This window comes from Carcharodon carcharias, chromosome 5 (assembly GCF_017639515.1).
Source record: "Carcharodon carcharias isolate sCarCar2 chromosome 5, sCarCar2.pri, whole genome shotgun sequence".
Lineage (NCBI taxonomy): Eukaryota > Metazoa > Chordata > Chondrichthyes > Lamniformes > Lamnidae > Carcharodon > Carcharodon carcharias.
Genome location: NC_054471.1, coordinates 14,385,726 through 14,409,869, shown reverse-complemented (window position 1 = coordinate 14,409,869; position 24,144 = coordinate 14,385,726). Strand labels below are relative to the sequence as shown.

Here is a 24,144-nt window from a genome sequence, read left to right as displayed (position 1 = left end):
TCTGTAAATATCTTGTGGTCTTAAATGTTCACAGATTGATCCTACTGACTTACGTGCCATATAGTAGGTGCTGAGATCCTGGTCAGAGAGCTGGAGGAAGCGGTGGATCCGGTCCAAGGAGACCTTTGCTTGTAGTATCGCATTCAGCACCCAAGGGAAGCTATTCAGGGGCTGAATCAACATTCCCACTAAAGCCAGGGCTGTGAACACCTGCATGTGAACAAAAGGAATGTGGGAGTGAGAGTCTGGGAAGAGTATCCTGCAGTAAGCATTGCGGTGAAGCAGTCTGGGAAGATTGTCCTGCGGTCAGCATCGCTGTGAAGCAGTCTGGGAAGAGTGTCCTGCAGTCAACATCACAGTGAAGCAGTCTTGGAAGAATGTCCTGCAGTCAGTTCTTGTTGAAAATAACAAGAGTGGCATCACAAGGCAGTGTGAGAGAGCAGCAGAGAGATCAGGAGCAGTGCGAGTGCGGGGAAGCTTCAAAATGTGACGTCAGCACAAAGGTGAGAGCTGATTGGTGAGTACTGGGTAAGTGTTTTTCTCCAGTTTGAAACAGATTAAGCTAAGGAAAGGTAAGGGCTCTAGTTTTTATTTAAAGTACATTAAATTTTTTATTCAAATAGAGGCACAGTAGGGCAGCTCAGTCCCGGGTTATGTACCCCTGCAACATGTGGGAAATCCTAGATGCTCCTTGCACTCTGAACGACATGTGCAGGAAGTGCCACCAGCTGCAGCTACTTGAGCTCCGATCTTTGGAGCTTAAGCGACAGCTGGAGGCACTGAGGTGTATCTGCGAGGCTGAGAGTTTCGTGGATAGCACGTTTTTAGACGTGGTCACCCCACAGCTTATGGGAGTGCAGATAGAGAGGGAATAGGTGTCCATCAGTCAGAAGAAAGGTGTCAGGCAGGTGGTCAGGAAATCCCCAGGGTGCATCTCGCTCGAAAATGTTTTTCTGTGTTGGAAAATGATGAGAGAGACGGTTCCTTTGGGGAGTGCAGCCACGCTCATGGCACTGTGAGTGGCTCAGCTACACAGGGCGGAAGGAAAATGCAGTGTCCACTGATACGTTAGATGCCTTCATGACCTGTGAGCAGAGGAGGGTGCAATATCGACACAAAGAAACAAATAATTTGAGAAAGTTCCTTTAAGTCAGGTTTAATTTATTGTAAAAAAAAACTCCGGATGCTGGAAATCCAAAACAAAAATAAAAACAGAAATACCTGGAAAAACTCAGCACGTCTGGCAGCATCAGTGGAGAAGAGTACAGTTGACCTTTCGAGTCCTCATGACCCTTCAAAAGAACTAAGTAAAAATAAGAGAGGGGTGAAATATAAGCTGGTTTAAGGGGTGGGGGGGGGGGGGTGGTGGGAGAAGAGGGGGGTGGTTGTTGGGACAAGCAAGCAGTGATAGGAGGAGATAACCAAAAGATGTCACAGACAAAAGAACAAAGAGGTGTTGAAGGTGGTGATATTATCTAAAAGAATATGCTAATTAAGACAAAAACAGAATTACCTGGAAAAACTCAGCAGGTCTGGCAGCATCGGCGGAGAAGAAAAGAGTTGACGTTTCGAGTCCTCATGACCCTTCGACAGAACTTGAGTTCGAGTCCAGGAAAGAGCTGAAATATAAGCTGGTTTAAGGTGTGTGTGTGGGGGGGCGGAGAGATAGAGAGACAGAGAGGTGGAGGGGGTTGGTGTGGTTGTAGCGACAAACAAGCAGTGATAGAAGCAGATCATCAAAAGATGTCAACAACAATAGTACAATAGAACACATAGGTGTTAAAGTTAAAGTTGGTGATATTATCTAAACGAATGTGCTAATTAAGAATGGATGGTAGGGCACTCAAGGTATAGCTCTAGTGGGTTTTTTTTATATAATGGAAATAGGTGGGAAAAGGAAAATCTTTATAATTTATTGGGAAAAAAAAAAGAAGGGGGAAACAGAAAGGGGGTGGGGATGGGGGAGGGGACTCACGACCTAAAGTTGTTGAATTCAGTATTCAGTCCGGAAGGCTGTAAAGTCCCTAGTCGGAAGATGAGGTGTTGTTCCTCCAGTTTGCGTTGGGCTTCACTGGAACAATGCAGCAAGCCAAGGACAGACATGTGGGCAAGAGAGCAGGGTGGAGTGTTAAAATGGCAAGCGACAGGGAGGTTTGGGTCATTCTTGCGGACAGACCGCAGGTGTTCTGCAAAGCGGTCGCCCAGTTTACGTTTGGTCTCTCCAATGTAGAGGAGACCACATTGGGAGCAACGAATGCAGTAGACTAAGTTGGGGGAAATGCAAGTGAAATGCTGCTTCACTTGAAAGGAGTGTTTGGGTCCTTGGACGGTGAGGAGAGAGGAAGTGAAGGGGCAGGTGTTGCATCTTTTGCGTGGGCAAGGGGTTGTGCCATAGGAGGGGGTTGAGGAGTAGGGGGTGATGGAGGAGTGGACCAGGGTGTCCCGGAGGGAGCGATCCCTACGGAATGCCGATAAGGGGGGTGAAGGGAAGATGTGTTTGGTAGTGGCATCATGCTGGAGTTGGCGGAAATGGCGGAGGATGATCCTTTGAATGCGGAGGCTGGTGGGGTGATAAGTGAGGACAAGGGGGACCCTATCATGTTTCTGGGAGGGAGGAGAAGGAGTGAGGGCGGATGCGCGGGAGATGGGCCGGACACGGTTGAGGGCCCTGTCAACGACCGTGGGTGGAAAACCTCGGTTAAGGAAGAAGGAGGACATGTCAGAGGAACTGTTTTTGAATGTAGCATCATCGGAACAGATGCGACGGAGGCGAAGGAACTGAGAGAATGGGATGGAGTCCTTACAGGAAGTGGGGTGTGAGGAGCTGTAGTCGAGATAGCTGTGGGTGTCGGTGGGTTTGTAATGGATATTGGTGGACAGTCTATCACCAGAGATTGAGACAGAGAGGTCAAGGAAGGGAAGGGAAGTGTCAGAGATGGACCACGTGAAAATGATGGAGGGGTGGAGATTGGAAGCAAAATTAATAAATTTTTCCAAGTCCCCCCTTATCGGCATTCAGTAGGGATCGCTCCCTCCGGGACACCCTGGTCCACTCCTCCATCACCCCCTACTCCTCAACCCCCTCCTATGGCACAACCCCTTGCCCACGCAAAAGATGCAACACCTGCCCCTTCACTTCCTCTCTCCTCACCGTCCAAGGACCCAAACACTCCTTTCAAGTGAAGCAGCATTTCACTTGCATTTCCCCCAACTTAGTCTACTGCATTCGTTGCTCCCAATGTGGTCTCCTCTACATTGGAGAGACCAAACGTAAACTGGGCGACCGCTTTGCAGAACACTTGCGGTCTGTCCGCAAGAATGACCCAAACCTCCCTGTCGCTTGCCATTTTAACACTCCACCCTGCTCTCTTGCCCACATGTCTGTCCTTGGCTTGCTGCATTGTTCCAGTGAAGCCCAACGCAAACTGGAGGAACAACACCTCATCTTCCGACTAGGGACTTTACAGCCTTCCGGACTGAATATTGAATTCAACAACTTTAGGTCGTGAGTCCCCTCCCCCATCCCCACCCCCTTTCTGTTTCCCCCTTCTTTTTTTTTTCCCAATAAATTATAAAGATTTTCCTTTTCCCACCTATTTCCATTATATATATAAAAAAAAACCCACTAGAGCTATACCTTGAGTGCCCTACCATCCATTCTTAATTAGCACATTCGTTTAGATAATATCACCAACTTTAACTTTAACACCTATGTGTTCTATTGTACTATTGTTGTTGACATCTTTTGATGATCTGCTTCTATCACTGCTTGTTTGTCGCTACAACCACACCAACCCCCTCCACCTCTCTGTCTCTCTATCTCTCCGCCCCCCACACACACACCTTAAACCAGCTTATATTTCAGCTCTTTCCTGGACTCGAACTCAAGTTCTGTCGAAGGGTCATGAGGACTCGAAACGTCAACTCTTTTCTTCTCCGCCGATGCTGCCAGACCTGCTGAGTTTTTCCAGGTAATTCTGTTTTTGTTTTGGATTTCCAGCATCCGCAGTTTTTTTGTTTTTATCTCTATGCTAATTAAGAGTGGATAGCAGGACAAGCAAGGTACAGATAACTCTAATGGGGGTGGGGTGAAATAAGACTAAAAGGGCAAAAAAGGTATAGATAAATGATGGGTGGAATACATTTAAAAATAATGGAAATAGGTGGGAAAAGAAAAATCTATATAAATTATTGGAAAAAACAAAAAGGAAGGGGAAGAAACGGAAAGAGGGTGGAGATGGAGGAGGGAGTTCAAGATCTAAAATTGTTGAACTCAATATTCAGTCTGGAAGGCTGTAAAGTGCCTAGTCGGAAGATGAGATGCTGATCTTCCAGTTTGCGTTGAGCTTCACTGGAACAATGCAGCAAGCCAAGGACAGACATGTGGGCAAGAAAGCAGGATTGAGTGTTAAAATGGCAAGCGACAGGGAGATCTGGGTGATGCTTGCGGACAGACCGGAGGTGTTCTGCATAGCGGTCACCCAGTCTGCGTTTGGTCTCTGCAATGTAGAGGAAACCGCAATGGGAGCAATGAATGCAGTAGAATAAGTTGAGGGAAGTGCAAGTGAAATGCTGCTTCACTTGAAAGGAGTGTTTGGGCCCTTGGACGGTGAGGAGAGAGGAAGTGAAGGGGCAGGTGTTGCATATCTTGCGTTCGCATGGGGAGGTGCCGTAGCTGGGGGTTGAGGTGTAGGGGGTGATGGAGGAATGGACCAGGGTGTCACGGAGGGAACAATCCCCACGGAATGCCACCGACGTGGTGAAGGGAAGATGTGTTTGGTGGTGGCATCATGCTGGAGTTGGCGGAAATGGCGGAGGATGATCCTTTAAATGTGGAGGGTGGTGGGGTGATATGTGAGGACAAGGGGGACATTTCCAGTGCCCGGGACCAGCGTGTTAGACCATAAGACATAGGAGCAGAAATTAGGCCATTCAGCCCATAGGCTCTGCCATTCAATCATGGCTGATATGTTTCTCAACCCCATTCTCCCGCCTTCTCCCCGTAACCTTTGATCCCCTTACCAATCAAGAACCTATCTATCTTGGTCTTAAATACACTCAATGACCTGGCCTCCACAGCCTTCTGTGGCAATGAATTCCTTAGATTCACCACTCTCTGTCTAAAGAAGTTCTCCTCATCTCTCTGCTCTAAAAGGTCTTCCCTTTACTCTGAGGCTGTGCCCTCGGGTCCTAGTCTCTCCTACTAATGGAAACAACTTCCCCACATCCACTCTATTCAGGCCTTTCAGTATTCTGTCAGTTTCAATCAGATCCCCCCTCATCCTTCTAAACTCCATCGAGTATAGACACAGAGTCCTCAAACGTTCCTCATATGTTAAGCCTTTCATTCCTGGGATCGTTCTCGTGAACCTCCTCTGGACCCTCTCCAGGGCCAGCACATCCTTCCTGAGATACAGGGCCCAAAATTGCTCACAATATTCTAAATGTGGTCTGACCAGAGCCTTATAAAGCCTCAGCAGCACATCCCTGCTTTTATATTCTAGTCCTCTCGAAATAAATGCCAACATTGCATTTGCCTTCCCCACTACCGACGTAACCTGCAAGTTAACCGTAAGAGAATCCTGGACTAGGACTCCCAAGTCCCTTTGCGCTCCAGATTTCTGAATTCTCTCCCCATTTAGAAAATAGTCTATGCCTCTATTCTTCCTACCAAAGTGCATGACCTCACACTTGCCCACGTTGTATTCCATCTGCTACTTCTTTGCCCATTCTCCTAACCTGTCCAAATCCTTCTGCAGCCTCCCCGCCTCCTCAATGCTACCTGTCCCTCCATCTATCTTTGTATCATCTGCAAACTTAGCCAGGATGCCCTCAGTTCCTTCATCTAGATCATTAATGTATAAAGTGAAAAGTTGTGGTCCCAACACTGACCCCTGCGGAACTCCACTAGTCACCGGCCGCCATCCTGAGAAGGACCCCCTTATCCCCACTCTCTGCCTCCTGCCAGACAGCCAATCTTCTATGCATGCTAGTACCTTGCCTCTAACACCATGGGCTCTTATCTTACTGAGCAGCCTCCTGTGCGGCACTTGTCAAAGGCCTTCTGGAAGTCCAAGTAGATAACATCCATTGGCTCTCCTTTGTCTAACCTACTCGTTATCTCCTCAAAGAATTCTAACAGATTTGTCAGGCATGACCTCCCCTTGATGAAACCCTGCTGACTTTGCCCTATTTTACCATGCACTTCCAAGTATTCTGAAATCTCATCCTTAATAATGGACTCTCAGATCTTACCAACGACTGAGGTCAGGCTAATCGGCCTGTAATTTCCCGTCTTTTGCCTCACTCCTTTCTTAAACAGGGGGGTTAGGTTAGTGATTTTCCAGTCCTCTGGGACCCTCCCTGACTCCAGTGATTCCTGAAAGATCACCACTAACGCCTCCACTATCTCTTCAGCTATCCCCTTCAGAACTCTGGGGTGTAATCCATCTGGTCCAGGTGATTTATCCACCTTCAGACCTTTCAGTTTTCCTAGCATCTTCTCCTTGGTAATGGCCACCATACTCACCTCTGCCCCCCGATTCTCTTGCACTTTGGGGATGTTACTCATGTCTTCCACTGTGAAGACTGACGCAAAGTTTTCATTCAGTTCCTCCGCTATTTCCTTGTTCCCCACTACTACTTCTCCAGCGTCATTTTCCAGTGGCCCAATGTCCACTTTTGCCTCTCTCTTACCCCTTATATATCTAAAAAAACCTCTTGCAATCTTCTTTTATATTACTGGCTAGTTTACCCTCATTTAATCTTCTCCCTCCTTATTTCTTTTTTAGTTGTCCTCTGTTGGTCTTTGTAGATTTCCCAATCCCCTGGTTTCCCACTGCTCTTCGCCGCATTGTATGCTTTCTCTTTAGCTTTTATGCTGTCCCTGACTTCCCTTGTCAGCCATGGTTGCCTCATCCTCCCTTTAGTATGCTTCTTCTTCCTAGGGATGAATTTTTGCTGTGTCTCCCAAATTACTCCCAGAAACTCTGCCATTGCTGTTCCAGTGTCTTTCTTGCTAGGCTCATCTCCCAGTCAATTCTGGCCAGCTCCTCCCTCTTGCCTCTGTAGTTGCCTTTATTCAACTGTAATACCGTTACATCTGATTCCAGCTTTTTCCTCTCAAATTGCAGGGTAAATTCTATCATATTATGGTCACTTCCTCCTAAGGGTTCCTTCACCTTAAGCTCCCTTATCAAATCTGCCTCATTACACATCACTAAATCTAGAATTGCCTGTTCCCTAGTGGGCTCCACCACAAGCTGCTCCAAAAAGCCATCTCGTAGACATTCCACAAATTCCTATTCTTGGGATTCACAACCAACCTGATTTTCCCAGTCTATCTGCAGATTGAAATCCCCCATGATCACTGTAACCTTGCCTTTCTTACACGCCTTTTCTATCTCCTGGTGTATCTTGTGCCCCACATCCTGACTACTGTTCGGAGGCCTGGACATAACTCGCATTTTGGTTTTTTTTTTACCTTTGCAGTTCCTCAACTCTAACCACACAGATTCTAAATCATCTGACCCTATGTCATTTCTTGCTATCGATTTAATTTCATTTCTTACTAACAAAGCAACCCCACCCCCTCTGCCAGCCTGCCTATCTTTTCGATGGGATGTATATCCTTGGATATTTAGCTCCCAGTCCTGATGCCCTTGCAGCCATGTCTCCGTGATGCCCACCACATCATACCTGCCAATTTCAATCTGTGCCACAAGCTCATTTACCTTATTTTGTATACTGCATGCATTCAGATACAACACTTTCAGTCCTGTATTTCCCGTCCCCTTTTTCATTGTCGTCCCTTTATCTGATGTGTTTGAAGTTAGATTCCTAGCCCTTTCCAAACACTCTGTCCTATTTTGTGTTCTGGAGACTTTAATAGCCTCTCCTGGGCTCTCCTTACTTTTCAGTTTTTTCATAATTTTCCATGAAGTTGAATCCCTGCCTCCGCCCCCCCTCCCACCCCCAACACCACCACCCCCACGCGCTAACCTGCTGCTTTGTTTCCCATTAGTCATACTTCTTGGAGTTTTACCCTTCCCTCCCCCCTCCCCAACTTTCTAGTTTATGCTATGGTGTTTGTAGTGCTCATCTAAATACTTCTTAAATGTTGTGAGAGTTCCTGCCTCTCCCACCCCCTCAGGCAGTGGGTTCCAGATTCCAACCAACCTCGGTGAAAAAAATTTCCTCAAATCCCCTCAAAACCTTTTGCCCCTTACCTTAAGTCTATGCCCCCTGGTTATTGACACCTCCGCTAAGGGGAAAAGTTTCTTCCTATCTACCCTATCTATGCCCCTCATAATTTTGTATATCTCTATCTAGTCCCCCCTCAGCCTTCTCTGCTCCAAGGAAAACAACCCTAGCCTATCCAGTCTCTCTTCATAGCTGAAACACGCCAACCCAGGTAACATCCTGGTGAATCTCCTCTGCACCCTCTCCAGTGCAAACACATCTTTCCTATGGTATGGCAACCAGAACTGCACACAATACTCCAGCTGTGGCCGAACTTGTGTTTTATTCAGCTCCAACATAACCTCCCTGCTCTTATATTCAACACCTCGGCTAATAGAGGCAAGTATCCCATATGCCTTCTTAACTACCTTATCTAGCTGCACTGCTGCCTTCAGGGATCAATAGACATGTCCACCAAGGTCCCTCTGATCCTCTGTACTTTCTAAGGTCCTACCATTCTTTGTGTATTCCCTTGCCGTGTTAGTTCTCCAAAAATGCATCACCTTACACTTCTCAGGATTAAATTGCATTTGCCACTGCTCTGCCCATCCATAAAAAACAAAGAAAAGTACAGCACAGGAACAGGCCCTTCGGCCCTCCAAGCCTGCGCCGATCATATTGCCCGTCAACTAAAACATTTTGCACTTCCGGGGTCCGTATCCCTCTATTCCTATCCTATTCATGTATTTGTCAAGCTGCCTCTTAAACACCACTATCGTACCTGCTTCCACCTGCTGCTGGCAGCGAATTCCAGACACTCACTACCCTCTGCATAAAAAACTTGCCCCGCACATTACCTTTATAGTTTTCTCCTCTCACCTTAAATCTATGTCCCCTAGTAATTGACTCTTCCACCCTGGGAAAAGCTTCTGATTATCTTCCCTGTCCATGCCACTCATAATTTTGTAAACTTCTATCAAGTCGCCCCTCAATCTCCGTTGCTCTAGTGAGAACAATCGGAGTTTCTCCAATCTCTCCTCCTAGCCAATAACCTCCAGACCAGGCAGCATCCTGGTAAACCTCCTCCTGCACCCTCTCCAACGCCTCCACATCCTTCTGGTAATGTGGTGACCAGAACTGCACGCAATATTCCAAGTGTGGCCTAACCAAGGTTCTATACAGCTGCAGCATGACTTCCCAGATTTTATACTCAATACCCCTGCCAATAAAGGCAAGCATGCCATATGCTTTCCTGACTACCTTATCCACCTGCGTTGCCACTTTCAGTGACCTGTGGACCTGTACACCCAGATTCCTCTGCCCGTCAATGCACTTAAGGGTTCTGCCATTTACTGTATAATCCCTGCCTGTATTAGACCTTCAAAATGCATTACCTCACCTTTGTCCGGATTAAGCTCCATCTGCCATTTATCCACCCAAGTCTCCAACCAATCTATATTCCGTTGTATCCTTTGACAATTCTCTTCACTATCTGCAACTCCTCCAACCTGAGTGTCATCTGCAAACTTACTAATTAGCCCAGTTACATTTTCCTCCAAATCATTTATGTATACCACAAACAGCAAAGGTCCCAGCACTGATCCCTGCGGAACTCCACTAGTCTCAACTCTCCATTCAGAACTTCCCTTCCACTGCTACCCTCTGTCTTCTATGACCAAGCCAAATCTGTATCCATCCTGCCAGCTCACCTCTGATCCCGTGCGACTTTACTTTCTGTACCAGTCTGCCATGAGGGACCTTGTCAAAGGCCTTACTGAAATCCATGTATATAACATCCACTGCCCTTCCATCGTCGATCATCTTTGTCACTTCCTCGAAAAACTCGATCAAGTTAATGAGACACGACCTCCCCTTCACAAAACCATGCTGCCTCTTACTAATATGCCCATTTGCTTCCAAATGGTAGTAAATCCTGTCACGAAGAATCTTCTCCCATAATTTCCCTACCACTGATGTAAGGCTCACCGGCCTGTAATTTCCTGGATTATCCCTGCTACCCTTCTTAAACAATGGAACAACATTGGCCATTCTCCAGTCCTCTGGGACTTCACCCGTAGCCAGTGAGGATACAAAGATTTCTGTCAAGGCCCCAGAAATCTCCTCCCTTGCCTCCCTCAGTACTCTGGGGTAGATCCCATCTGGCCCTGGGAACTTACCTACCTTAATATTCTTCAAGACGCCTAACACCTCTTTTTTGATCTCAACATGATCCAGGCTATCTACACACTCTTCCCGAAACAAATAGTCCTCTTTGGTGAATACTGATGAGAAATATTTATTTAGTATCTCTCCCATTTTTTCTGGCTCCATACACAGATTCCCACCTCTGTTCCTGAGTGGGCCTACCCTTTCCCTGGCTACCCTCTTTCTTTTTACGTATGTATAAAAGGCCTTGGGATTTTCCTTAATCCTGGTTGCCAGTGACTTTTCATGACCCCTTTTAGCCCTCCTGACTTCTTGCTTAAGTTTCTTCCGACCTTCTTTGTATTCTCCAAGGGTTTCATCTGTTCCCATCCTTCTAGCCCTTACGAATGCTTCTCTTTTCTTTTTGACTAATCTCACAATATTCTTCGTTATCCAAGGTTCCTGAAACTTGCCATACTTATCCTTCATCCTAGCAGAAACATGCCGGTCCTGAATTCTTATCAACTGACGTTTGAAAGCTCCCCACATGTCAGTTGTTGATTTGCCCTCAAACTTCCGCCTCCAGTCTAGATTCCTCAGTTCCTGCCTAATATTGTTATAATTAGCCTTCCCCCAATTAAGCACCTTAACCCGAGGACTCATCATCCTGCAATCTAAGGCTTTCATCCTCACAAGACCACCAATTTTCATGTCATCTGCAAAATTACTGATCATACCTCCTATATTCACGTCTAAATCATTAAGGTACACTACAAACAGCAAGGGTCCCAGCACCAATCCCTGCGGTACACCACTCGTCACATGCTTCCAGTCGCAAAAACAACCTTCGACCATCACCCTCCGCCCCCTGCCACTAAGCCAATTTTGGATCCAATTTGCCGAATTGCCCTGGATCCCATGGGCTCTTACCTTCATTACCAATCTCCCATCCGGAATCTTGTCAAAAGCCTTACTGAAGTCCATGTAGACTACATCAACAGCACAACCCTCATCTATACAACCAGGCACTCCTCAAAAAATTCAATTAAATTTGTTAGACATGATTTCCCCCTGACAAAGCCATGCTGACTATCCTTGATTAATCCCTGCTTCTCCAAGTGGAGATTACTCCTGTCCCTCAAAATTTTTTTCCAATAATTTCCCTACCGCTGATGTTAGACTCATTGGCCTGTAATTACCTGGTTTATCCCTACTACCCTTCTTGAATAACGGTACCACATTCGCTGTCTTCCAGTCCTCTGGCACCTTTCCTGTGGCCTGAAAATTAGTGTCAGAGCCCTTGCAATCTCCTCCTTTGTGACACTTGGCACGTTGAGATACATCTCACCTTGGCCTGGGGATTTATCCACTTTTAAGCCCGCTAAAACTGCTAATAACTTCTCACTTTCAATGCTAATTTGTTCAAGTATATCACAGTCCCCCTCCCTGATTTCTACACCTACATCGTCCTTCTCCATAGTCACAGACGAAAAGTAAACATTCAAAACCTCACCTACGTCCTCCAGCTTCAGGAACAGATTGCCAATTTGGTCCCTAATGGGCCCTACTCTTTCCCTGGTTACCCTCCTGCCCTTAATAAAATGCCTTGGGATTTTCCTTTATCTTGTCCACCAGTGTTTTATCATGCCCCCTCTTCGTTCTCCTGATTATTTTTTTTAAGTACCCTATACTCTTCTAGGGCTTCTGCTGTTTTCAGCCCTCTGTATCTGCTATAAGCTTCCTTTTTTCCCTTATTCAATCTTCTATATTCCTTGACATCCGAGGTCACCTGGACTTGTTGGTCCTACCCTTCACCTTTATGGGAACAGGTTGGCCCTGAACTCTCACTATTTCCTTATTGAATGACTCCCACTGGTCTGATATAGATTTCCCTCCAAAAAGCTGCTCTCAGTTCACTTTGGCCAGATCCTGTCTTATGTTGAAATCAGCCTTAACCCAATTCAGAACCTTCATTTCCAGTCCATCTTTGTCCTTTTCCATAACTATCTTGAATCTTACAGAATTATGATCACTATCCACAAAATGCTCCCCCACAGACACTTCTACCACTTGCCCGGCTTAATTTCCTAAGATTAGGTCCAGTACCACCCCTTCTCTTGTAGGGCTTTCTACATGCTGGCTCAAAAAGCTCTCCTGGATGCACTTTAAGAATTCTGCTCCCTCTAAGCCTTTCACACTAAGACTATCCCAGTTAATATTGGGGAAGCTGAAATCCCCCTCTATTATTACCTGATTATTTTTACATTTCTCTGAGATTTCCCTACATATCTGCTCCTTTATCTCCCCCTGACTGGAGGCCTATAGTACACTCCCAGCAAAGTGATTGCCCCCTTTTTGTTTTTAAGTTCTACCCATATGGCCTCATTTGAGGAACCTTCTATGATACCATCCATCCTTATCGCAGTAATTGACTCCTTGATCAACAGTGCAGTGCCACCTCCTCTTTTACACCCCGCCCCCCCCACCCCCACCCTCACACCTGAAGATTCTATACAATCGAATATTGAGCTGCCAGTCCTACCCTTCCCTAAACCATGTCCCTGTGACAGCAACAATATCATACTCCCATGTGTTAATCAACAACCTCAATTCATCTGCCTTACTGGTAAGACTCCTTGCATTAAAATAGATGCAATCCAGACTTGCATTATTCCCCTGTGCCTTAACAGGTCGACATTTGCTGTTCCTTCCAGACTGACTTAGTTTCTCTTCTATATTTGGATTTGCATCACCACCTACTGTGCTACTGTACCTCCACTCTGTATCCTATCCCCCTGCCAAATTATTTTAAGCCCTCAACCCAACAGCACTAGCAAACCTCCCTGCAAAGAAGTTGGTCCCATTCCGGTTCAGGTGCAACCCATCCGACTTGAAAAGGCTCCACCTTTGCCAGAAACAGACCCAGTGATCCAGGAAACTAAAGCCCTCCCTCCTGCACTATCTCTTCAGTCACGCATTCATCCTCTCTCTCCTCCAATTCCTATGCTCACCAGCACGAGGCACAGGGAGTCATCCAGAGATTACAACCATTGAGGTCCTGCTTTATAATATGCTACCTCACTACCTAAATTCTTGTTGCAGGATCTCATCCCTCTTTTTACCTGTCGTTGGTACCAATGTGAAGCACGACCGTTGATTGTTCTTCCCCCTTCAGAATGCCCTGTCGCCATTTCTGTGACATCCTTGATCTTGGCATCATGGAGGCAACATCTACGGCTGCAAAAGTGTCCATCTACACCCCTCACAATGGAGTTTCCTACCACTATTGCTCTTGCGCTCTTATTCCTCCCAGCTCGTACAGCTGAGCCACCCACAGTGCTGTGAACTTGGCCTTGGCTGTACGCTCCATAGGAATTTTCACCCTCACCGTTTTCCAACACAGAAAAACAGTTCTTGAGTGAGGTGCACTTGGGGCTTTCCTGACCACCTGCCTGCCTCCTTTCTTCTGACTGATGGTCACCCATTCCCTCTCAGACCACACTTCCTTAAGCTGTGGAGTGACCACATCTAAAACGTGCTATCCACGTAACCCTCACCCTCACAGATGCACAGCTGTGTGTCCACCTGGTAAAGCTGGTCAAGCGGTGGCACTTCCTGCACATGTGGTCATCCAGACTGCAAGGAGTCTGTAAGAATTCCCACATGCAGCAGGTCCTATAACACATGGCATTGAGCTCCCTTACAAAGTTTTTGTTTTTAATTAAAAGACTAATTCCTTAAATTCAAGTGCTGCTCAACTCACTGAAGTCTCACTCTTTACAGCCCAGCTCTGCTCATTGAAGTCTCGCTCTTTACAGCCCCACTCTGTTCAGTGAAGTCTCGATCTTTACAGCCCCGCTCTGCACAATGAAGTCTCGTTCTTTACAGCCCCGCTCTGCTAACTGAAGTCTCTCTCTTTACAGCCCCGCACTGCTCACTGAAGTCTCGCTCTTTACAACCCCGCTCTGCTCACTGAAGTCTCGCTATTTACAGCCCCGCTCTGCTCACTGAAGTCTCGCTCTTTACAACCCCGCTCTGCTCACTGAAGTCTCGCTCTTTACAGCCACGCTCTGCCCACTGAAGTCTCGCTCGTTACAGCCCCGCTCTGCTCACTGAAGTCTCACGCTTTACAGCACCGCTCTGCTAACTGAAGTCTCGCTCTTTACAGCACCGCTCTGCTCACTGAAGTCTCGCTCTTTACAGTCCCACGCTGCTCAGTGAAGTCTCGCTCTTTACAGCCCCGCTCTACTCGCTGAAGTCTCGCTCTTTACAGCCCCGCTCTGCACACTGAAGTCTCGCTCCTTACATTCCCACCCTGCTCAGTGAAGTCTCGCTCTTTACAGCCCCGCTCTGCTCACTGAAGTCTCGCTCTTTACAGCCCCGCACTGCTCACTGAAGTCTCGCTCTTTACAGCCCCGCTCTGCTCACTGAAGTCTCGCTCTTTACAGACCCGCTCTGCTCACTGAAGTCTCGCTTTTTACAGCCCCGCTCTGCTCACTGAAGTCTCGCTCTTTACAGCCCCGCTCTGCCCACTGAAGTCTCGCTCTTTACAGCCCCGCTCTGCTCACTGAAGTCTCGCTCTTTACAGCCCCGCACTGCTCACTGAAGTCTCGCTCTTTACAGCCCCGCTCTGCTCACTGAAGTCTCGCTCTTTACAGCCCAGCTCTGCTCACTGAAGTCTCGCTCTTTACAGCCCCGCTCTGCTCAGTGAAGTCTCACGCTTTACAGTACCGCTCTGCTAACTAAAGTCTCGCTCTTTACAGTCCCACCTTGCTCAGCGAAGTCTCGCTCTTTACAGCCCCGCACTACTCGCTGAAGTCTCGCACTTTACAGCCCCGCTCTGCACACTGAAGTCTCGCTCTTTACAGCCCCGTTCTACTCAGTGAAGTCTCGCTCTTTACAGCCCCGTTCTGCTCAGTGAAGTCTCACTCTTTACAGCCCCGCTCTGCTCACTGAAGTCTCGCTCTTTACAGTCCCGCTCTCATCAGTGAAGACTCGCTCTTTACAGCCCCGTTCTGCTAACTGAGGTCTCGCTCATTACAGACCCACTCTGCTCAGTGAAGTCTCGCGCCTTACAGCACCGCTCTGCTCAGTGAAGTCTCGCTCTTTACAGCCCCGCTCTGCTCACTGAAGTCTCGCTCCTGACAGTCCCACCCTGCTCAGTGCAGTCTCGCTTATTACAACCCCGCTCTGCTCACTGAAGTCTCGCTCTTTACAGCCCCGCACTGCTCACTGAAGTCTCGCTCTTTACAACCCCGCTCTGCTCACTGAAGTCTCGCTATTTACAGCCCCGCTCTGCTCACTGAAGTCTCGCTCTTTACAACCCTGCTCTGCTCACTGAAGTCTCGCTCTTTACAGCCACGCTCTGCCCACTGAAGTCTCGCTCGTTACAGCCCCGCTCTGCTCACTGAAGTCTCACGCTTTACAGCACCGCTCTGCTAACTGAAGTCTCGCAATTTACAGCACCGCTCTGCTCACTGAAGTCTCGCTCTTTACAGTCCCACGCTGCTCAGTGAAGTCTCGCTCTTTACAGCCCCGCTCTACTCGCTGAAGTCTCGCTCTTTACAGCCCCGCTCTGCACACTGAAGTCTCGCTCCTTACATTCCCACCCTGCTCAGTGAAGTCTCGCTCTTTACAGCCCCGCTCTGCTCACTGAAGTCTCGCTCTTTACAGCCCCGCACTGCTCACTGAAGTCTCGCTCTTTACAGACCCGCTCTGCTCACTGAAGTCTCGCTCTTTACAGCCCCGCTCTGCTCACTGAAGTCTCGCTCTTTACAGCCCCGCTCTGCCCACTGAAGTCTCGCTCTTTACAGCCCCGCTCTGCTCACTGAAGTCTCGCTCTTTACAGCCCCGCACTGCTCACTGAAGTCTCGCTCTTTACAGCCCCGCTCTGCTCACTGAAGTCTCGCTCTTTACAGCCCAGCTCTGCTCACTGAAGTCTCGCTCTTTACAGCCCCGCTCTGCTCAGTGAAGTCTCACGCTTTACAGTACCGCTCTGCTAACTAAAGTCTCGCTCTTTACAGTCCCACCTTGCTCAGCGAAGTCTCGCTCTTTACAGCCCCGCACTACTCGCTGAAGTCTCGCACTTTACAGCCCCGCTCTGCACACTGAAGTCTCGCTCTTTACAGCCCCGTTCTACTCAGTGAAGTCTCGCTCTTTACAGCCCCGTTCTGCTCAGTGAAGTCTCGCTCTTTACAGCCCCGCTCTGCTCACTGAAGTCTCGCTCTTTACAGTCCCGCTCTCATCAGTGAAGACTCGCTCTTTACAGCCCCGTTCTGCTAACTGAGGTCTCGCTCATTACAGACCCACTCTGCTCAGTGAAGTCTCGCGCTTTACAGCACCGCTCTGCTCAGTGAAGTCTCGCTCTTTACAGCCCCGCTCTGCTCACTGAGGTCTCGCACCTTACAGTCCCACCCTGCTCAGTGAAGTCTCGCTCCTTACAGTCTCACCCTGCTCAGTGAAGTCTCGCTCCTTACAGTCCCACCCTGCTCATTGAAGTCTCGCTCCTTACAGCCCCGCTCTGCATACTGAAGTCTCGCTCTTTACAGCCCCGCTCTGCTCACTGAAGTCTCGCTCTTAACAGCCCCGCTCTGCTCACTGAAGTCTCGCTCTTTACAGACCCGCTCCGCTCAGTGAACTCTCGCTCTTTACAATCCAGCTCTGATCAGTGAAGTCTCGCTCCTTACAACCCCGTTCTGCTCAGTGAAATCTCGCTCTTTACAGTCCCGCTCTGCTGACTGAAGTCTCGCTCTTTACAGCCCCGCTCTACTAACTGAAGGCTCGCTCTTTACAGCCCCACTCTACTCATAGAAGTCTCACTTTTTACAGCCCCGCTCTGCTCACTGAAGTCTCGCTCTTTACAGCCCCGCTCTGCTCACTGAAGTCTCTCTCTTTACAGCACCGCTCTGCTCACTGAAGTCTCGCTTTTTACAGCCCCACTCTGCTCAGTGAAATCTCGCTCTTTACAGCCCCGCTCTGCTCAGTGAAGTCTCGCTCTTTACAGCCCCGCTCGGATCACTGAAGTCTCGCTCTTTACAACCCCGCTCTGCTCACTGAAGTCTCGCACTTTACAGCCCCGTTCTGCTAACTGAAGTCTCGCTCTTTACAGCCCCGCTCTGCTCACTGAAGTCTCGCTCTTTACAGCCCCGTTCTGCTCACTGAAGCCTCGCTCCTTACAGCCCCGCTCTGCTCAGTGAAGACTCGATCTTTACAGCCCCGCTCTGCTCAGTGAAGACTCGATCTTTACAGCCCCGCTCTGCTCACTGAAGTCTCGCTCTTTACAGCCCCGCTCTGCTCACTGAAGTCTCGCTCTTTACAGCCCCGCTCTGCTCACTGAAGTCTCGCTCTTTACAGCCCCGCTCTGATCAGTGAAGTCTCGCTGTTTACACCCCGCTCTGATCAGTGAAGTCTCGCTCTGTACAGCCCCGCTCTGCTAACTGAAGTCTCGCTCTTTACAGCCCCGCTCTGCTCACCGAAGTCTCGCTCTTTACAGCCCCACTCTGCTCACTGAAGTCTCGCTCTTTAAGCCCCGCTCTGCTCACTGAAGTCTCGCTCTTTACAGCCCAGTTCTGCTAACTGAGGTCTCGCTCTTTACGGATCCGCTCTGCTCACTGAAGTCTCGCTCTTTACAGCCCCGCTCTGCTCACTGAAGCCTCGCTCCTTACAGCCCAGCTCTGCTCACTGAAGTCTCGCTCTTTACAGCCCCGCTCTGCTCAGTGAAGTCTCACGCTTTACAGTACCGCTCTGCTAACTAAAGTCTCGCTCTTTACAGTCCCACCTTGCTCAGCGAAGTCTCGCTCTTTACAGCCCCGCACTACTCGCTGAAGTCTCGCTCTTTAAGCCCCGCTCTGCTCACTGAAGTCTCGCTCTTTACAGCCCAGTTCTGCTAACTGAGGTCTCGCTCTTTACGGACCCGCTCTGCTAACTGAAGTCTCGCTCTTTACAGCCCCGCTCTGCTCACTGAAGCCTCGCTCCTTACAGCCCCGCTCTGCTCAGTGAAGACTCGATCTTTACAGCCCCGCTCTGCTCACTGAAGTCTCGCACTTTACAGCCCCGTTCTGCTCACTGAAGTCTCTCCCTTTACAGCCCCGCTCTGCTCACTGAAGCCTCGGTCTTGACAGCCCCGCTCGGCTCACTGAAGGCTCGCTCTTTACAGTCCCGCTCTGCTCAGAGAAGTCTCGCTCTTTACAGCCCCGCTATGCTCAGTGAAGTCTCGCTCGTTACAGACCCGCTCTGCTCACTGAAGTCACGCTCTTTGCAGCCCCGCTCTGCTCATTGAAGTTTCGCTTTTTACAGCCCCGCTCTGATCAGTGAAGTCTCGCTCTTTACAGCCCCGCTCTGCTCACTGAAGTCTCGCTCTTTACAGACCCGCTCTGCTCACTGAAGTCTCGCTCCTTACAGCCCCGCTCTGCTCGCTGAAATCTCGCTCTTCACAGCCCCGCTCTGCTCATTGACGTCTCGCTCTTTACAGCCCCGCTCTGCTCACTGAAGTCTCGCTCTTTACAGCCCCGCTCTGCTCACTGAAGTCTCGCTCTTTACAGCCCCGCTCTACTCACTGAAGTCTCGCTCTTTACAGACCCGCTCTGCTCACTGAAGTCTCGCTCTTTGCAGCCAGGCTCGGCTCACTGACGTCTCGCTCTTTACAGCCCCGATCTGCTCACTGAAGTCTCGCTCTTTACAGCCCCCCTCGGCTCACTGAAGGCTGGCTCTTTACAGCCCCGCTCTGCTCACTGAAGTCTCGCTCTTTACAGCCCCACTCTGCTCACGGAAGTCTCGCTCTTTAGAGCCCCGCTCTGCTCACTGAAGTCTCGCTCTTTACAGCCCCGTTCTGCTAACTGAGGTCTCGCTCTTTACAGTCCCGCTCTGCTGACTGAAGTCTCGCTCTTTCCAGCCCGGCTCTACTAACTGAAGGCTCGCTCTTTACAGCCCCACTCTACTCATAGAAGTCTCGCTCTTTACAGTCCCGCTCTGCTCACTGAAGTCTCGCTCTTTACAGCCCCGCTCTGCTCACTGAAGTCTCTCTCTTTACAGCACCGCTCTGCTCACTGAAGTCTCGCTTTTTACAGCCCCACTCTGCTCAGTGAAATCTCGCTCTTTACAGCCCCGCTCTGATCAGTGAAGTCTCGCTCTTTACACCCCGCTCTGATCAGTGAAGTCTCGCTCTGTACAGCACCGCTCTGCTAACTGAAGACTCGCTCTTTACAGCCCCGCTCTGCTCACTGAAGTCTCGCTCTTTACAGCCCCACTCTGCCCACTGAAGTCTCGCTCTTTACAGCCGCGCTCTGATCACTGAAGTCTCGCTCTTTACAGCCCCGTTCTGCTAACTGAGGTCTCGCTCTTTACAGCCCCGCTCTGCTAACTGAAGTCTCGCTCTTTACAGCCCCGCTCTGCTCGCTGAAATCTCGCTCTTCACAGCCCCGCTCTGCTCGCTGAAATCTCGCTCTTCACAGCCCCGCTCTGCTCATTGACGTCTCGCTCTTTACAGCCCCGCTCTGCTCACTGAAGTCTCGCTCTTTACAGCCCCGCTCTGCTCACTGAAGTCTCGCTCTTTACAGTCCCGCTCTACTCACTGAAGTCTCGCTCTTTACAGCCCCGCTCTGCTCAGTGAAATCTCGCTCTTTACAGTCCCACCCTGCTCAGTGAAATCTCGCTCTTTACAGCCCCGCTCTGCTCACTGAAGTCTCGCTCTTTGCAGCCCCGCTCGGCTCACTGAAGTCTCGCTCTTTACAGACCCGTTCTGCTCACTGAAGTCTCGCCCTTTACAGCCCCGATCTGCTCACTGAAGTCTCGCTCTTTACAGCCCCCCTCGGCTCACTGAAGGCTCGCTCTTTACAGCCCCGCTCTGCTCAGTGAAGTCTCGCTCTTTACAGCCCCACTCTGCTCACAGAAGTCTCGATCTTTACAGCCCCGCTCTGCTCACTGAAGTCTCGCTCTTTACAGCCCCGCTCTGCTCACTGAAGTCTTGCTCTTTACAGCCCCGCTCTGCTCACTGAAGTCTCGCTCTTTGCAGCCCCGCTCTGATCAGTGAAGTCTCGCTGTTTACACCCCGCTCTGATCAGTGAAGTCTCGCTCTGTACAGCCCCGCTCTGCTAACTGAAGTCTCGCTCTTTACAGCCCCGCTCTGCTCACCGAAGTCTCGCTCTTTACAGCCCCACTCTGCACACTGAAGTCTCGCTCTTTACAGCCCCGCTCTGCTCACTGAAGTCTCGCTCTTTACAGCCCAGTTCTGCTAACTGAGGTCTCGCTCTTTACGGACCCGCTCTGGTAACTGAAGTCTCGCTCTTTACAGCCCCGCTCTGCTCACTGAAGCCTCGCTCCTTACAGCCCCGCTCTGCTCAGTGAAGACTCGATCTTTACAGCCCCGCTCTGCTCACTGAAGTCTCGCTCTTTACAGCCCCGTTCTGCTCACTGAAGTTTCGCTTTTTACAGCCCCGCTCTGATCAGTGAAGTCTCGCTCTTTACAGCCCCGCTCTGCTCACTGAAGTCTCGCTCTTTACAGCCCCGCACTGCTCACTGAAGTCTCGCTCTTTACAGCCCCGCTCTGCTCACTGAAGTCTCGCTCTTTACAGCCCAGGCCTGCTCAGTGAAGTCTCACGCTTTACAGTACCGCTCTGCTAACTAAAGTCTCGCTCTTTACAGTCCCACCTTGCTCAGCGAAGTCTCGCTCTTTACAGCCCCGCACTACTCGCTGAAGTCTCGCACTTTACAGCCCCGCTCTGCACACTGAAGTCTCGCTCTTTACAGCCCCGTTCTACTCAGTGAAGTCTCGCTCTTTACAGCCCCGTTCTGCTCAGTGAAGTCTCACTCTTTACAGCCCCGCTCTGCTCACTGAAGTCTCGCTCTTTACAGTCCCGCTCTCATCAGTGAAGACTCGCTCTTTACAGCCCCGTTCTGCTAACTGAGGTCTCGCTCATTACAGACCCACTCTGCTCAGTGAAGTCTCGCGCTTTACAGCCCCGCACTGCTCACTGAAGTCTCGCTCTTTACAGCCCCGCTCTGCTCACTGAAGTCTCGCTCTTTACAGCCCAGCTCTGCTCACTGAAGTCTCGCTCTTTACAGCCCCGCTCTGCTCAGTGAAGTCTCACGCTTTACAGCCCCGCTCTGCTCACTGAGGTCTCGCACCTTACAGTCCCACCCTGCTCAGTGAAGTCTCGCTCCTTACAGTCTCACCCTGCTCAGTGAAGTCTCGCTCCTTACAGTCCCACCCTGCTCATTGAAGTCTCGCTCCTTACAGCCCCGCTCTGCATACTGAAGTCTCGCTCTTTACAGCCCCGCTCTGCTCACTGGATTCTCGCTCTTAACAGCCCCGCTCTGCTCACTGAAGTCTCGCTCTTTACAGACCCGCACCGCTCAGTGAACTCTCGCTCTTTACAATCCAGCTCTGATCAGTGAAGTCTCGCTCCTTACAACCCCGTTCTGCTCAGTGAAATCTCGCTCTTTACAGTCCCGCTCTGCTGACTGAAGTCTCGCTCTTTACAGCCCCGCTCTACTAACTGAAGGCTCGCTCTTTAAAGCCCCACTCTACTCATAGAAGTCTCACTTTTTACAGCCCCGCTCTGCTCACTGAAGTCTCGCTCTTTACAGCCCCGCTCTGCTCACTGAAGTCTCTCTCTTTACAGCACCGCTCTGCTCACTGAAGTCTCGCTCTTTACAGCCCCGCTCTGCTCACTGAAGTCTCGCTCTTTACAGCCCCGTTCTGCTCACTGAAGCCTCGCTCCTTACAGCCCCGCTCTGCTCAGTGAAGACTCGATCTTTACAGCCCCGCTCTGCTCACTGAAGTCTCGCTCTTTACAGCCCCGCTCTGCTCACTGAAGTCTCGCTCTTTACAGCCCCGCTCTGCTCACTGAAGTCTCGCTCTTTACAGCCCCGCTCTGATCAGTGAAGTCTCGCTCTTTACAGCCCCGCTCTGATCAGTGAAGTCTCGCTGTTTACACCCCGCTCTGATCAGTGAAGTCTCGCTCTGTACAGCCCCGCTCTGCTAACTGAAGTCTCGCTCTTTACAGCCCCGCTCTGCTCACCGAAGTCTCGCTCTTTACAGCCCCACTCTGCTCACTGAAGTCTCGCTCTTTAAGCCCCGCTCTGCTCACTGAAGTCTCGCTCTTTACAGCCCAGTTCTGCTAACTGAGGTCTCGCTCTTTACGGACCCGCTCTGCTCACTGAAGTCTCGCTCTTTACAGCCCCGCTCTGCTCACTGAAGCCTCGCTCCTTACAGCCCAGCTCTGCTCACTGAAGTCTCGCTCTTTACAGCCCCGCTCTGCTCAGTGAAGTCTCACGCTTTACAGTACCGCTCTGCTAACTAAAGTCTCGCTCTTTACAGTCCCACCTTGCTCAGCGAAGTCTCGCTCTTTACAGCCCCGCACTACTCGCTGAAGTCTCGCTCTTTAAGCCCCGCTCTGCTCACTGAAGTCTCGCTCTTTACAGCCCAGTTCTGCTAACTGAGGTCTCGCTCTTTACGGACCCGCTCTGCTAACTGAAGTCTCGCTCTTTACAGCCCCGCTCTGCTCACTGAAGCCTCGCTCCTTACAGCCCCGCTCTGCTCAGTGAAGACTCGATCTTTACAGCCCCGCTCTGCTCACTGAAGTCTCGCTCTTTACAGCCCCGTTCTGCTCACTGAAGTCTCTCCCTTTACAGCCCCGCTCTGCTCACTGAAGCCTCGGTCTTGACAGCCCCGCTCGGCTCACTGAAGGCTCGCTCTTTACAGTCCCGCTCTGCTCAGAGAAGTCTCGCTCTTTACAGCCCCGCTATGCTCAGTGAAGTCTCGCTCGTTACAGACCCGCTCTGCTCACTGAAGTCACGCTCTTTGCAGCCCCGCTCTGCTCATTGAAGTTTCGCTTTTTACAGCCCCGCTCTGATCAGTGAAGTCTCGCTCTTTACAGCCCCGCTCTGCTCACTGAAGTCTCGCTCTTTACAGACCCGCTCTGCTCACTGAAGTCTCGCTCCTTACAGCCCCGCTCTGCTCGCTGAAATCTCGCTCTTCACAGCCCCGCTCTGCTCATTGACGTCTCGCTCTTTACAGCCCCGCTCGGCTCACTGAAGTCTCGCTCTTTACAGCCCCGCTCTGCTCACTGAAGTCTCGCTCTTTACAGCCCCGCTCTACTCACTGAAGTCTCGCTCTTTACAGACCCGCTCTGCTCACTGAAGTCTCGCTCTTTGCAGCCAGGCTCGGCTCACTGACGTCTCGCTCTTTACAGCCCCGTTCTGCTCACTGAAGTCTCGCCCTTTACAGCCCCGATCTGCTCACTGAAGTCTCGCTCTTTACAGCCCCCCTCGGCTCACTGAAGGCTCGCTCTTTACAGCCCCGCTCTGCTCACTGAAGTCTCGCTCTTTACAGCCCCACTCTGCTCACGGAAGTCTCGCTCTTTAGAGCCCCGCTCTGCTCACTGAAGTCTCGCTCTTTACAGCCCCGTTCTGCTAACTGAGGACTCGCTCTTTACAGTCCCGCTCTGCTGACTGAAGTCTCGCTCTTTACAGCCCCGCTCTACTAACTGAAGGCTCGCTCTTTACAGCCCCACTCTACTCAGAGAAGTCTCGCTCTTTAAAGCGCCGCTCTGCTCAGTGAAGTCTCGCTCTTTAAAGCCCCGCTCTGCTCACTGAAGTCTCGCTCTTTACAGTCCGACCCTGCTCAGTGAAGTCTCGCTCTTTACAGCCCCGCTCTGCTCACTGAAGTCTCGCGCTTTACAGCCCAGCTCTGCTCACTGAAGTCTCGCTCGTTACAGCCCCGCTCTGCTCAGTGAAGTCTCGCTCGTTACAGCCCCGCTCTGCTCACTGAAGTCTCGCTCTTTACAGCCCCGCTCTGCTCACTGAAGTCTCTCTCTTTAC

General features: G+C 50.2%; 1 protein-coding gene across 2 annotated transcripts in view; it reads right to left on the bottom strand.

The window, feature by feature from the left end:
• The window catches only part of abcc10 (ATP-binding cassette, sub-family C (CFTR/MRP), member 10), a 310,704-nt gene that overhangs the window by 201,246 nt on the left and 85,314 nt on the right, over positions 1 to 24,144 (bottom strand). For both annotated transcript variants that reach the window (XM_041187839.1, XM_041187840.1), the window contains one exon: positions 54 to 210. In XM_041187839.1, the coding sequence (XP_041043773.1) occupies positions 54 to 210 (157 nt within the window). The remainder of the gene's footprint in view (positions 1 to 53; positions 211 to 24,144) is intronic.